The 13,118-nt window shown below is 41.8% G+C and overlaps 1 protein-coding gene across 1 annotated transcript in view; it reads right to left on the bottom strand.

Annotated features, from left to right (window-relative positions):
* UBR5 (ubiquitin protein ligase E3 component n-recognin 5) overlaps positions 1-13,118 on the bottom strand; it is an 86,912-nt gene that overhangs the window by 58,232 nt on the left and 15,562 nt on the right. The window contains exons 2-5 of the mRNA XM_075582573.1: positions 10,700-10,744; positions 8,933-9,014; positions 8,640-8,716; positions 1,871-1,990 (exon numbers count right to left, since the gene is read on the bottom strand). Of these exons, the coding sequence (XP_075438688.1) occupies positions 1,871-1,990; positions 8,640-8,716; positions 8,933-9,014; positions 10,700-10,744 (324 nt within the window). The remainder of the gene's footprint in view (positions 1-1,870; positions 1,991-8,639; positions 8,717-8,932; positions 9,015-10,699; positions 10,745-13,118) is intronic.

The following is a 13,118-nucleotide window of genomic DNA, read 5'->3' as shown; positions in this document are numbered from 1 at the left end:
AAAGACCAGTAAAGAGACAGCACACCGCACGGGGTTAATCCAAAAATCTATATTCACAACATGAAATACACGTAAGCCAACGTTTCGGTCCCACAGAGAGACCTTCCTCAGGGCCGTGCAACCCACAAGTGCAAGTGACCACACATATATACCCTCACCCATAGTGCAATGCAAACAAAGGGAACCAATCACCAACATGCAATCAGACAGAATATGCAACATAGCTGTGCTCCGTGCCCCCTCCCCTATTACCTGATTATCCAAATGACTCATCATGACATGAGAGTAGGCACTTAAACTATTAGGAGAAAGACACCCTTTAGACACTGGTCCCAGGGTCCCTGGTCTTTGGATTGGTTCGTATCATACTTATTTTCTATGGGACTAGCATCTGCTATTATAACCTTTTCTACTGCAGTGTGCTGACTGACCTTCATGTGCATGCATATATATAGATATATATCTATATATAGACATATATATATAGACATCTATAGATAGATATATATATATATATATATATATATATATATATATATATATATATATATATATATATATATATATATATATATATATATATATATATATATATATATAAAATGCCATGCATTTAAAAACAGACTCCAACACGCACATTAAATCTTTTGTGGTTGAGCTCAGGATCAACTGAAACAATGGGTTCTACATTGTGCTTAAGGCTCTCTGGCCCTTACACTTCATTCGTCACTGAGCTCCCTACCTCTCTAATACATTTGGCTCTTTCCATGTGCAGAAGTGGCTTTCAAAATAACAAAAGTGAATTATCATGAACTTAAGCAGGCATGTGAAATTGCACAGCTTTAAGAAAAAGGAGTTAAACAACAATATAAACTTAACAAGGCGACAATATTTATACTTTAAAAATGGCCAAGAAATGTATATTTTGTTGTGAATACTGCAGCTATTTGGTTGCTAAAAACATCACTTGGTAAGCCTCAAATCAATAAAGTGTATGATTGTATAATCATGACCGAACTTTTGCTGTACAATTGTGCTGCAATCAAGGCTAAGTGTAGCAAATCTACTAGAATACATGTGTTTTGCCGCAACGTCGCCGGCACCAAGCATAGCCTTAGAAAGGCCAAACGTAGTTACGTTATAACCAAAAAGCTGCAGAATACTTTCTAAGGCTGCGCTTATACTGCCGGCGACGCGACCGATGACGTCACCCATCGCCATTGCGATAGGTGTAATGTAATTTTAGGCGACATCGCCGGCTACAAAGGACAGTGACGTCAGAAAGGTTGCGGCCCCAGTGCCTCTGCAGCACGCGCGCCCGCGAGGCTGGCGGCGCGGGCAGCAGAATTCCCCGGTCTGCAGGGGGAAAGACAGGGGGGTGCGGCCACGACGTCTCTCGGCAGGTTCGCCCTCATTGGCTGACCCGCCGGGGGGGCGTGACCTAGTGCTCCGTCGCTCGTGGCCATCTCCATTTTCAGGTGTCCCTGAAAAACTCGGCACGTGGCGGCACCCCTCAATGAAGCCGGGCCCGCTGCGAGGGGGAGGGCTCTTTCTCCCTGCAGCGTCCGCCACAGCGGGCGCTGCAGTAGCCAGCGGGGACCTGGCCAAAGGGGGAAGGCAGAGGGACGGAGAAGCTCTCTGATTGGCCACAAGGGGAGACAGTTGCTGGAAAAAAAATCAAACAGTGACTACCAGATTTTTGGTAGCGCTGTCGCTTGGTCGCGCCGCCGGCACTATAAGCACAGCATAAGGAGCGGCCACTGTTCCTGTCCATCATGCATTTTTCACACATGCATTTTGCTGTAAAGTACCAATGAACTCTTGCACAACAAGAGTTTAACCCTTAACCCTTAACCCTATTAAAACTTACCCTAAGGTGTTGCCTGCCAGTCTGCCTAGAGTTTCAGAACCAGACAGAAACCAGGGAGAGTCACTGGTTCTGCCTGGCCTTGATGTCCTTCCTGCCCCTGAGCCACTGCTCAACTTTGAACTGAAAACAAAAAAAGATGGCATATCAGTCACACACACAAAAAAAGGGCGGGAAAAAACAATAACAATCCAATCTGGGAAATATAAAGCGAAGTCTGGAATTCCAAGTCAAATGCTCAAGGGCTTAGCCTGGAACTTACCCGTCCAAGCAACACACTTGGGAATTGTGGGCTTCTCTAGGTTTTCAGCAGTTGCCAAAACTGGATTTACATCAACTAATGGAAATGGACACATTTCTTCCATATCGGACATAAACGCGTTGGCAAACATAACTGTTTACTGCAAATAACATCTGTGTTTTCAATACGCTGCTTTAATGGTATGCTTTAATTCATTGAACCCTTGCATATAGGACTTACACTCCCCCCCCCATCCCTCCACCCTGTCTGTATCGGTTATCTCTAGTGTGTTTTAAATAGCAAACTTTATTTGTTAATTGTGTTCTGTTAATTGTCCAGCTTGTAACAGGCAGATTTATTGGGGGGAGGACATGTGACTAAATCTGAAATCACTTAAACAAAGGATTGCATTTTTAGAGTGTTGCATTTTAAAGTGGGCATTGTTAAGTGAATAATGTAGTTACAGTAGTTGGACTAGAGGTGGACTGGAAGCTGAAACTTTCTGCAAACGCATCTACACAAGGCAACAAATGGTGAGCTTATCTGACCACATTATTATCCTGTGCTTGTTAGCTTTCACTATTAACCACACCCCCTATACACTTTACTTACTGAGCCTCTTCAAACACTTGACTGCACACAACTTCCTCTCCTCCTCCCTCTCCTTCACCGCCCCCCACCCCAAATTCCTCTGCACACCTTGAACAGACCCTAGAATTGCAAAATATTTTGGCAAGGAAAAAGCACACCTCTGCTGTTTACTCTGCACACACTCACTTGGCTCACAACAGCTTCATGCAAAATTACCTACCTTTGTGATCATGAACTTGCTACTTATTTCAACTCTGTCCTTTATTGTGACCACATGGAAATGTTACTCTATCCACTACAAACTCCTCCTTCATGCCCCACACCCAATATCATCATACACCCTGGATTACTCAAAAGCCTTGCATTATCTACTGAATGTTCGTGGAGAACTCTGAAAATCAGCACACCCACCACTGCTCACTCTAATGGCAAACATCACACATTTACAACTTGCAAACTACTCAAACTTCTATTTATACTGTTACATTCTTTAGCATGTGATATTGAACGTAACCCAGGGCATACTGTTACATTCTTTAGCATGTGATATTGAACGTAACCCAGGGCCTCCCTTTTCAACTCTGTCCCATACCACTTTCAAATTACAAAAAGGTCTGTCGCCCATATAAATATCCGGAGCCTGCTGCCCAAACTGGATGAACCAAGGGCATGGTGCCTTTTGCACAAACCCAAAATCATCATTCTCACAGTAAAATGGGTAACTCGTGTAACCCTTGCTGCTACCATCGCCATTCAGGGATACTCCATTTTTAGAAAAGATAGGTCAAAGAGAGGAGATGAGGTGTTATTTTATATTGCAGACACCTTACAATTTACGCTCCTAAATTGCCCCCCAAGCCCACCCTCTTTTTAAATCCTACTTGGCAAAATCTGCCCCCCATTTTCTAAGCCCGTTCTTATTACTGGCATCTACCACCCCCTTAAAACCCCACTACAATCCCTGACTGATATCACCCAGTTTATTGCCTCAATTTCCTTTCTGAATGAGAAGAGTGAGCTGTTATTTCTTGGGGATTTCAAATACAATTGGCTCGACCCTAAAAACAACAAAATCCAGATACAACGCAAGTCACTTAACCTAATGCAACTATTTTCCCAACCCACACAGACAAACCTGAAATCTCACAACCATTCCTTGCTAGACTGGATTCTCTCCTCTAGTCCCAGCACAATCCAATCCTCTGGCATCCTACCTGAAATTTCCAGTGACCATGCAATAGTGTACTATGTAAGGAAAATCAGAACATCCCCATCAAGCACTAAAGTTCTACTCCAGGCCTGCACAACTCCAGTCCTCAAACAGGCCAGTTTTTCAGGATATCCTTACTTCAGCACAGCTGGCTCAATTAGTCGCTCAGTTATACTGAGCGACTAATTGAGCCAGCTGTGCTGTAGTAGGGATATTCTGAAAACCTGGCCTGTTTGCGGCCCTCGAGGACTGGAGTTGTGCAAGCCTGTTCTACTCACTAGAACATTTAGAAACTTTAATACACAACAGTTTCTGGCTGATCTTACCAGCTGCCCTTGGTACAGAATCAACTTAATTCCTGACCCAGATTCTGCACTCTACTATTTCCAGAGTTCTTAAAACTCTCTCTCCACTAAGCAGAATAAGGGTATGGGGGGCCACCTTCCGTGGGTAACAACCAACCTTAAATCACTCTACCATCTCAGGGATTCCTTGTGAAAAAACTACACAGTAACTGGCCCTACCAAAGTTCTTACTAACTACAGATGCCTGTGGAATATGTGCACAAGGCAAAAAAGGCACACAAAAGCACATTATTACCCTGACAATTTTCACCAGAATACATTAAACCCAACTATATTCTGGAAGGTAATCAACAATATATTCCAGACTTCTAGCCATCAACAACCATGTACTGTCATTGAGGATATTACTCTGGCAAATCCCACTGACATTGCAAATGCATTCAAGAATACTTTGTGTGGTGTCCTACTAACTTATTAGCAAAATGCAACTCGAACTACATACATGAACCTCGTTCTGGGAGTACCCCAATAGCCCCGCCCTCTCCCAACACTGCTCACAATTTTCAATTTGTCCCGGTATCTGAGGAGATTCGACAAGCGCTCCTCAAATTAAATTGAAACAGCCAATGTGGACCTGACCTACTGCAATCTAAGTTCCTACGACTTGATGCCCAAGCTTTGACAAACCAATTGCTTCCATAGTCAACTCTATCCTGTCTGCAGGCCATATCGCTAAGACCTGGGAAACTGCCAGAGTTGTCCCAATCTTCAAAAGTGGGAACAAAAACCTGTCTCAAAATACAGGTCAATCTCTCTTCTCCCAATACTATCCAAAGTCATGGGAAAAGGTTTTCACTCCCAATTAAGCAATTACTATACCAAGACAAGTTTTCCTAGCCAATTCCAATCTGGCTTTCGCCCCAAACACTCCACGGTATCTACCTTCCTAAAAGTTTGCAATGAGATCCAGTGTGGAATGGAACGGGGACAATTTACTGGTGCAATATTCCGAGATTTTGCAAAGCCGTTTGATACTGTTGATCATGTTATCTTGCTAAACAAACTCCAGTGCTCTGGAATAGGGAAGCATGCTTTAAACAGGTTTCATTCCTACCCATCAGCATGTGTCTCTCAGGCACCAACTCCAACCCGCTGGATATCACCTGCAGTGTCCCGCAAGTCTCTGTTCTGGGGCCCCTACTCTTCTCAGTATTCATTAATTAGCTTCCTACACACTTCAAGCACATCCAAAGTTCCAATCTCCCCTCAGGAGATTCTAGCAGCCCTATTGGCTGTACTGTGTCATGTGTTGTGCAGCCCCTGGGGCTGCTGGAACCTTTGCATGCGCGAACCTTTTCTGCGCATGCAGCGCACAAACAAAATGGCGGCACCCTTACTGGCTACCCACCTGCAGCGGAGGTGAGGAGAGCTAAAGGGAGGACTGGGCTACATATCATTACCCAGAATCCCTGGCTGCAGTGGAAGCGTTGTATAATAAGAGATAATGGCGAAGTTGCAAGAATGGGCCACGTGTGACTAAATATTTATTTGATCATTTCTAATAAGAAAAATAGTATGGAAAATAAAATAGAATGATGTCAGTAAGGTCACTTTAATATGTAATGTTCTATCATTTGAAGGGACTTGTCAGGGCCTAGTTCAGCCCTATTTTGTATGTATGTACTACAGGGGTGTGTAAACTGGGGGCGCACAATTTTCCATGGGGGCACGGCGGTTGCAGAGGCCCCGCGCTCTTCCCCGAGGCTTTTAAATTGAATGCCGGGGGATTGTGTGAGGCCTCTGCAATGTCCCTTACCTTGTCTTCGGCGACGCATTACCATGGCAACGTAATGTCACCCCGCGGTGTCATTTGACACCGAAGACAAGGTAAGGAGGGGGCGCGAGCAGGGGGAAAGTTTGCGCACCCGAGATGCACAGAACAGTATGTATGTAAATCTTTATTTATATAAGACACATCCTCTTAAAACAAGAAGGAACAGGCACTCCAGCTTGTAAGGGAACTTCAATACACATCTATGTTGGTCATCTTTCCTGTCTTGCCTCCAAATACTTTCGGGCAAGCTACCCGCCAATCTGAACATGCTCCTCACCCCTACCACATGCAGCACTTATCTGAGATCTGACTTCAAAAGACTGTTCATGGTCCCAAGGTTAAACAAAGTATCCGGCCGCTCCTCCTCTTACCGTGCACCCCACAACTGGAACAATCTACCAAAGACTCTCACAGCCGCCACTAGTCTAAATTATTTCAAAACTAAAGCTGTCTCACATTTTAATCTGGTCTGTAACTGTTATATATACTGCCTATAATATATATTATCTTTAACTGTGCATGCAATGTCTTGTATCTATATATATAAAACTCAAAATCTGTCAGTGGGTTTGTGTGCGCTCTCATTTGGCTGTCAAGCTCTCCCATTGGCTGACTGCGGGGCGGGCCTTGGCTCTCGCGGTCTCTGAGTGCAAGGCAGGGTGACGTCATTATATACACACAGAGAGGGGAGATACATATATTATATATATATATATACACACACACACACACACACACACACACACACACACACACACACACACACAGCAGAGAAACATATATTCTATACACTCACAGAGAGGGGAGATACCCCGCTGTGAAGGGGGGGAGACACTGAGTTGTTAACGAGACACCGTGTTGTTAACGAGACAAGAGAGTTGTTAACGAGACAAGAGAGTTGTTAACGAGACAAGAGAGTTGTTAACGAGACAGAGATTACATCCCGGGCAACGCCGAGTATATTAGCTAGAATAATATATAACCCTGTTCACTTAATGTAACTATGCATTTGTAACCATGTATGTTATCATAACTCTATGCCCAGGACATACTTGAAAACGAGAGGTAACTCAATGTATTACTTCCTGGTAAAACATTTTATAAATAAATAAAAATACATTTAATGGACAGAAGTGACAATGTTATGCTCCTGTTGGACCCAGTTATACTTTGTCTCAACCTTACACTTATAAAGCAATAAATCCAGGAAAACCAAAAAGACTGTAGACAATCAAGCTTACATTTTCATTTGGATTTCTTAAAATAAAGTGTAAAACTTGATTGTTGTACTTCAGGTGTCTTTTTTGTGTGTCTGGATTAATAACTCAATAGCCAATTGCAACATTCTCCTGGTAGGATCTTCTTTACCTTTCTTCTTGCTTACTTGAGTTACGGGATCTTTCATGTGATCCACCTTTGCCATACAAAAATAAAACCCCTACAAAATGCCATTTCAGTATGATGGCTTCATTCAGTTCCTCACTTCTTTTCTACGGCACAGCCAAGCTACGTTCCTAAAATGTCTAATCGCATCCTGTTGTTGCAAAGAGTAGGCAGGAGATACCGTAGATTTATCTATAGACGAGTTAAAAGTTATTGCAGCTACCCGAGATAAAATGCAGGTCATTCATGGAGATGGCAATGTAGGAGAACAATAATTTTTGAATAACCGTCAAGTAGAAAATCATTAAAAACCTTTTTGTTTACTCTACTGGTTTTAGTTAATATAAAATCTGGAAAAATAATCAATTTAGATATGGAACACAGATAATTTAAATCTAAGGTGGAAACATCATACATACAAATTATTGGAGTATTCTTCAAAGTCAAAAATCAAAACCAAAGAATAAGAGTCAGTAAACTGCTAGCACTAAGCACCAATTCCTCTAAATAAGATACAACCTTGAAATGAACAATACCATTTATTTCACCATTATTATTACTATTATTTCTGCAATCTAGTTTCCTTTACTTATTTCCCGCTTTAAGCATACACCAACATTATATCCCATTAATGTTTTAAAGCATGAGTGGCCAACTCCAGTCCTCAAGAGCTACGAACAGGCCTGGTATTCGGAGTATCACTGCTTCACCACAGGTGGCTCAATCAGTGGCTCAGTCAGAATGAAGCAGTGCTGAAGCAGTGATATCCTTAAAACCTGACTTGTTTGTGGCCCTTGAGGACTGGAATTAGCAACCCCTGCTTAAAAGCATCAAGAGCCATAGTGTTCGGAGGCCTAAGGTTACGGTGTACTATTAGTTCTACACACAGCAAAGTCATACCAAGCAGCTACAGAAATAGGCAGATATATAGAGAAACATGCTCATGTATTTGGCAAAAAAAAAATTATTGGGGAGGGACACGAGACTACGCCTTAAAAGCAAAGAAGGTAGCCGTGTTGGTCCATTCTTCTATGTAGTAACAACAAAAGAGGGAGGGGGAGTATGTGCTGTAATACCTTTTAATGACATTTGTTGAAAATTTCAACTACTTGTTGGTCCAATAAAAGGTATGATACCATCTACTCCTTCTCCCTCCTTTGTTACACCTTAAAACAGTGTTTACAGAAGACAAATGAAATATACCTTACCTATCATTATTCTCCGGTTTACTCAATTCCAATCTGTCTGGCTGAACTGAAAATCCAATTCTGCACACTCTGCCATCCTACATGTGAAATAAATACGTTATGAAAAAGCAAGCAACAGCGAGTCTGCACTTCTATTCAAGTATATTGACGCATACATGTAGTGTGTGTGTGTGTGTGTGTGTGTGTGTGTGTGTGTGTGTGTGTGTGTGTGTGTGTGTGTGTGTGTGTGTGTGTGTGTGTGTGTGTGTGTGTGTGTGTGTGTGTGTGTGTGTGTGTGTGTGTTGGCAGTATACCTCCAGGAGAAAAGCAGCATGGTTCGGTCCCACCACACACTGTTTTATATTCGCCTGCTCCAATACGTTCAGAGGGGGGTGGCTTAAATAGAAGACCGAAACATTGCTCAGTAAAACATTGGAATAAAAACAAAATGGAATTTGTGGAAAGAACCAAGGCAAAATTATTTTAGACATTTTATTTGTCATTTATTAGGGCAGCTGTGCATAATTCATTTAGGACTGTCAATACTTCGGCTCTATTTTACACACAATTGCAGTTTTCAGGTTAAAAGAAGGGCTCACAAGGAATGTTGCTTCTTCATAGGTTTCACCAAACCCATCAGCCAAACTGGCACGCTACAAGCTCATAGGATTGATGTGGCTATAAGGTTTATACTTTTCCCAATGTGTGAAAAATAAAAGTAACTATATTTCTGATAAAATCTTGTCAGCGGTGATCAAAGTGTAATTTGTAAGAGGTTATGGAGTCCGACTTTATTTTGTAAAAGCCAAATTACCACCATTATTTGTTAAAAATCTATACCTCCACTGTCTTTTTGAATAAAATTGGATTTTAGAAAGCCTCACTTATTTTTACAGCACAAATGTTGCTCATATTTTTCCAAAACAATGTCTAAAGAGCACCGTCCCAAAGTTTAATAAATATAGATTTAAAATCAGACATTACTACTACTCTTTTGTTCAGCCACTTTGAACACTACATGTAAGATACATGCTATTTTATCCAATGCTCTGGACGTGCTATGATACAGCAAATGCCCATTGTGGTCTCAAAGAACTGCTGAAATCCCATCAGAAATATCATGTTTCTGATTAATTGGCATCAGTCCTCATTCCTTTTCTACATTCCTGTCAAAACAGGATACTGTAATTAAGGATAGATGCTGTATTTTTTTGTTTGTTTTTTAATGGCCATATATCCATTCCCCTCAACTCCCAATATACAGAAACCCAGTCGGATCATTGTACATATAGTTCATTTGGAACAATGTAAAGGGGCTCACACATTTTCGGATAGTGCAATAGGACAGAAATACTGGTCCTATGTATGCAAGTTATTGTCTCAGTAAAGAGCCTGGAATTAGGTGTTGAACAGACAGGGAGGGTAAACTCCAGTTCTCAAGGACCACCAACAGGTCAGGTTTTCAGGATATTCCTGCTTAAGCACAGGGTGCTCAATCAGTAGCACAGTCTTCGATTTTCAGGGCTCTCCTGAAATCCTGACCTGTTGGTACCCCTTGAGGACCGAAGTGGGCCTCATCTGGTTTAAACCTTTCCCCAGCAGCTACATATTCCTTTGAAAGCTTCAAAAACGGTCTTCCTGCTTTAATGCAGCCATCATGGCAGCTGGTTTATATGGTTTGCATTTTGTTTGTTACAGTCCCTCTGTAGCTAAACTGCGTTTTCAGCTCTGTGGAACACCTAGCTCCTGAGATGCTTACCGGTATATCTGCCTCTGCAGGAGAAACAAAAATGGCGGCACAGATCTCACAGGTGTGGCAAGCCATCTGTTTTGGTTCAGCCATCTTGAATCCACGCAAGAAACCAGGAATACCAGTGACTTCACCGGTAAGTATCTCAGGAATCGGAGGTTCCATGAGCAGAAAACATGGTTCTCCTCCCCTGATTACAACCGTTAAAAAAAAAAAATACATACATACATTTCAAATAATAATAAAAAAATAAATAAAAAGATATTTGGTGGGATTGCTGCTCTAACACGACACCCTATTTTGATTTACTTTCCAATAGATTTCCTCTTACCTGCTTAAGTTGTATTTGTTCAACTTTTCTGAAACTTCCCGTAACCTGCAGACAAAAAAAAAAAAGGAAGAATGTAGAATTAAGCAAAGTCCCAAAATAGATTTGTATGGATTTCAAAACCAAGATTTTCACACAAATTTGACTGCGGCAGAACTCCATTGTTTAACTGGCCATCTAGAAGATACAATTTGAAAAGCTCTGCAATGTACAATGACAACCGTATTGTAGCCATACTTCTGAAGATTTTCAATTGTGTATTATCCAACATGTTTGATTACCATTATTAGAACGCCAGCTCCGTATAACCAGGTATAATTTAACGGGTGCACAATCTACACAGGCACGGACAGAAGAAAAGCATAATGTAGCCCACTTACTGTGCCGATCGGATCTGTGCATGCTGTGTGTTGTATATAATGTATATACCCTTTTCACTTATGTAACTGTATTTGTAATAATCTACCTGAGCCTCTCACAGCCGCCACCAGTCTAAATTCTTTCAAAACTAAAGCTGTCTCACATTTTAATCTGGTCTGTAACTGTTCCATACGCCTATAATATATAATATATATTATCTTTAACTGTGTCTGCAATGTCTTGAATATATTATATATAACCCTGTCCACTTAATGTAACTATGCATTTGTAACCATGTATTTGTCATCTTAACTATGCCCAGGACATACTGATGCAGCGGCCGTTATTCAAACACTTCCCGCGTCATGTACATCAGAATCCCGATTTGAAACCGCGGGATGAATTCCAGCCTTCCCGCACTAAGATGCGAGCGCGGCGAGTGCAGAAAAACGCATTTTAGTGTTCTGGCTTTTAAAAACATGAAACTGAAAGAGTAGCACAGTAGCACAGTACTGTACACATTACAATTCATCCATTTTAATGCAAACGAAGAAACAGAATCCATGAAATTCAAACAAAACATCAGCGATAAGCGCGGGTGCCTGGGGCGATTGGCCGCGTTCATGCTGTGTGGGGAACAGCAGAGAACTCAAAATCGGCGCCGTGATGTGTTCGAATAACGGCCGCTGCATCAGTACTTGAAAATGAGAGGTAACTCAATCTATTACTTCCTACTAAAACATTTTATAAATAAATTAACACTTATGGTAAATCGTAAACCCCATTTAAATTTGTCTCAATACAGGGTACTTTTTTCATATAAAGCTGCCCCATATAAAATCCAAAAGCAGTATTTTGAAAATAACCCCAAATGCTAGGATGTATTTTTCTTCAGTAAGCATGCAAACAGTTCTCTAAATTATCCACAAAAAAAGGACTTTTAGGTTTCAGCTGGCAGCCGCCACTACTCTGAGATGGCAAAGGGGTAGAGAACTCAATTAAAAAAGTCGAACATTAGTAATTAACATCAGACTACTAAACAGTATTTAAAATGGCTTAAAACGTAAAAATAGAAAGCACCCACGTAGTCCTGTAGAAAAGGGGTTTACATTTATTAGGTGGTCTTCGTTTCGGGTTCTAATCTTGAACTTTTCTCAAGACCACAAGATTCACAATTAGGACTGAAACGTTGACCACCCAATAAAAAGTAAACACCTTTTTCACAAGACTACACGAGTGCTTTCTATTATTACTTTATATGTACAACACTGACCATTCCCAGCCAGACAGAATGCCATGGTAGAATACCACGCACCGAGTGCTCCTTATACTTTCTAATAGGTCTTCAAACACAATTTAGGCAATTAAAAATAGTTCATATCAATGACTAATATTTATGATCATGAGGAAAAATCGGTTTTAGCGACTGCCTTATGCAGAACATATCTAAGAATTCAGTTCAGGGTGCAGTACTCAATTTGTTCCCATACAGACATTCCCTCCTCCACTTCCATTATAATTCATGAGGCCAATGCAGAGCGGAACGGAGCGGTTATCTGTAACCAAGATGCCACTGGCATTCCGCTGTTGGGACAGATGGCCGCAGGGCAGCTCGCCGTTGGGCATTACGCCACACGCCCGACAAGTCAGGTCTGCCACGTCTGACCACCCACTCCGACAAGCCAGGTCTGAGAAATGCGGGACATTTAAAGATGGAGCATCGAAGCAGCTTGTCTATGCAGTGTAGCAGTCCCGCACAGGAGATTTAAACATGCACTTATCAGACCTGGCTTGACGGAGCAGGCAGTCGGACGAGTGTGTGACAGACACCAACTCGAAATGTCCCGGCGGCGACTTGTCCTGGTGGTGGAACGCCAGCGGCATCGTGTCTCGGCTAAATGTCATAGACCAAATGCAGAGGGCAATGAAAGGAGCTGTACAAGGCCATAAGAGTTGATATGGGATGAGTTCATGCATCAAAGTTTCTCCCACAAACGCTTAATTACCAATAAGCAAAAAACAACATTCACCTAACCCCCTTCTCCCAGCACATTCAGACACT

The sequence above is a fragment of the Ascaphus truei genome, chromosome 2 (assembly GCF_040206685.1).
Source record: "Ascaphus truei isolate aAscTru1 chromosome 2, aAscTru1.hap1, whole genome shotgun sequence".
Classification (NCBI taxonomy): domain Eukaryota; kingdom Metazoa; phylum Chordata; class Amphibia; order Anura; family Ascaphidae; genus Ascaphus; species Ascaphus truei.
The sequence above is the reverse complement of the archived record's forward strand: the minus strand, read 5'-3'. Positions and strand labels throughout refer to the sequence as shown.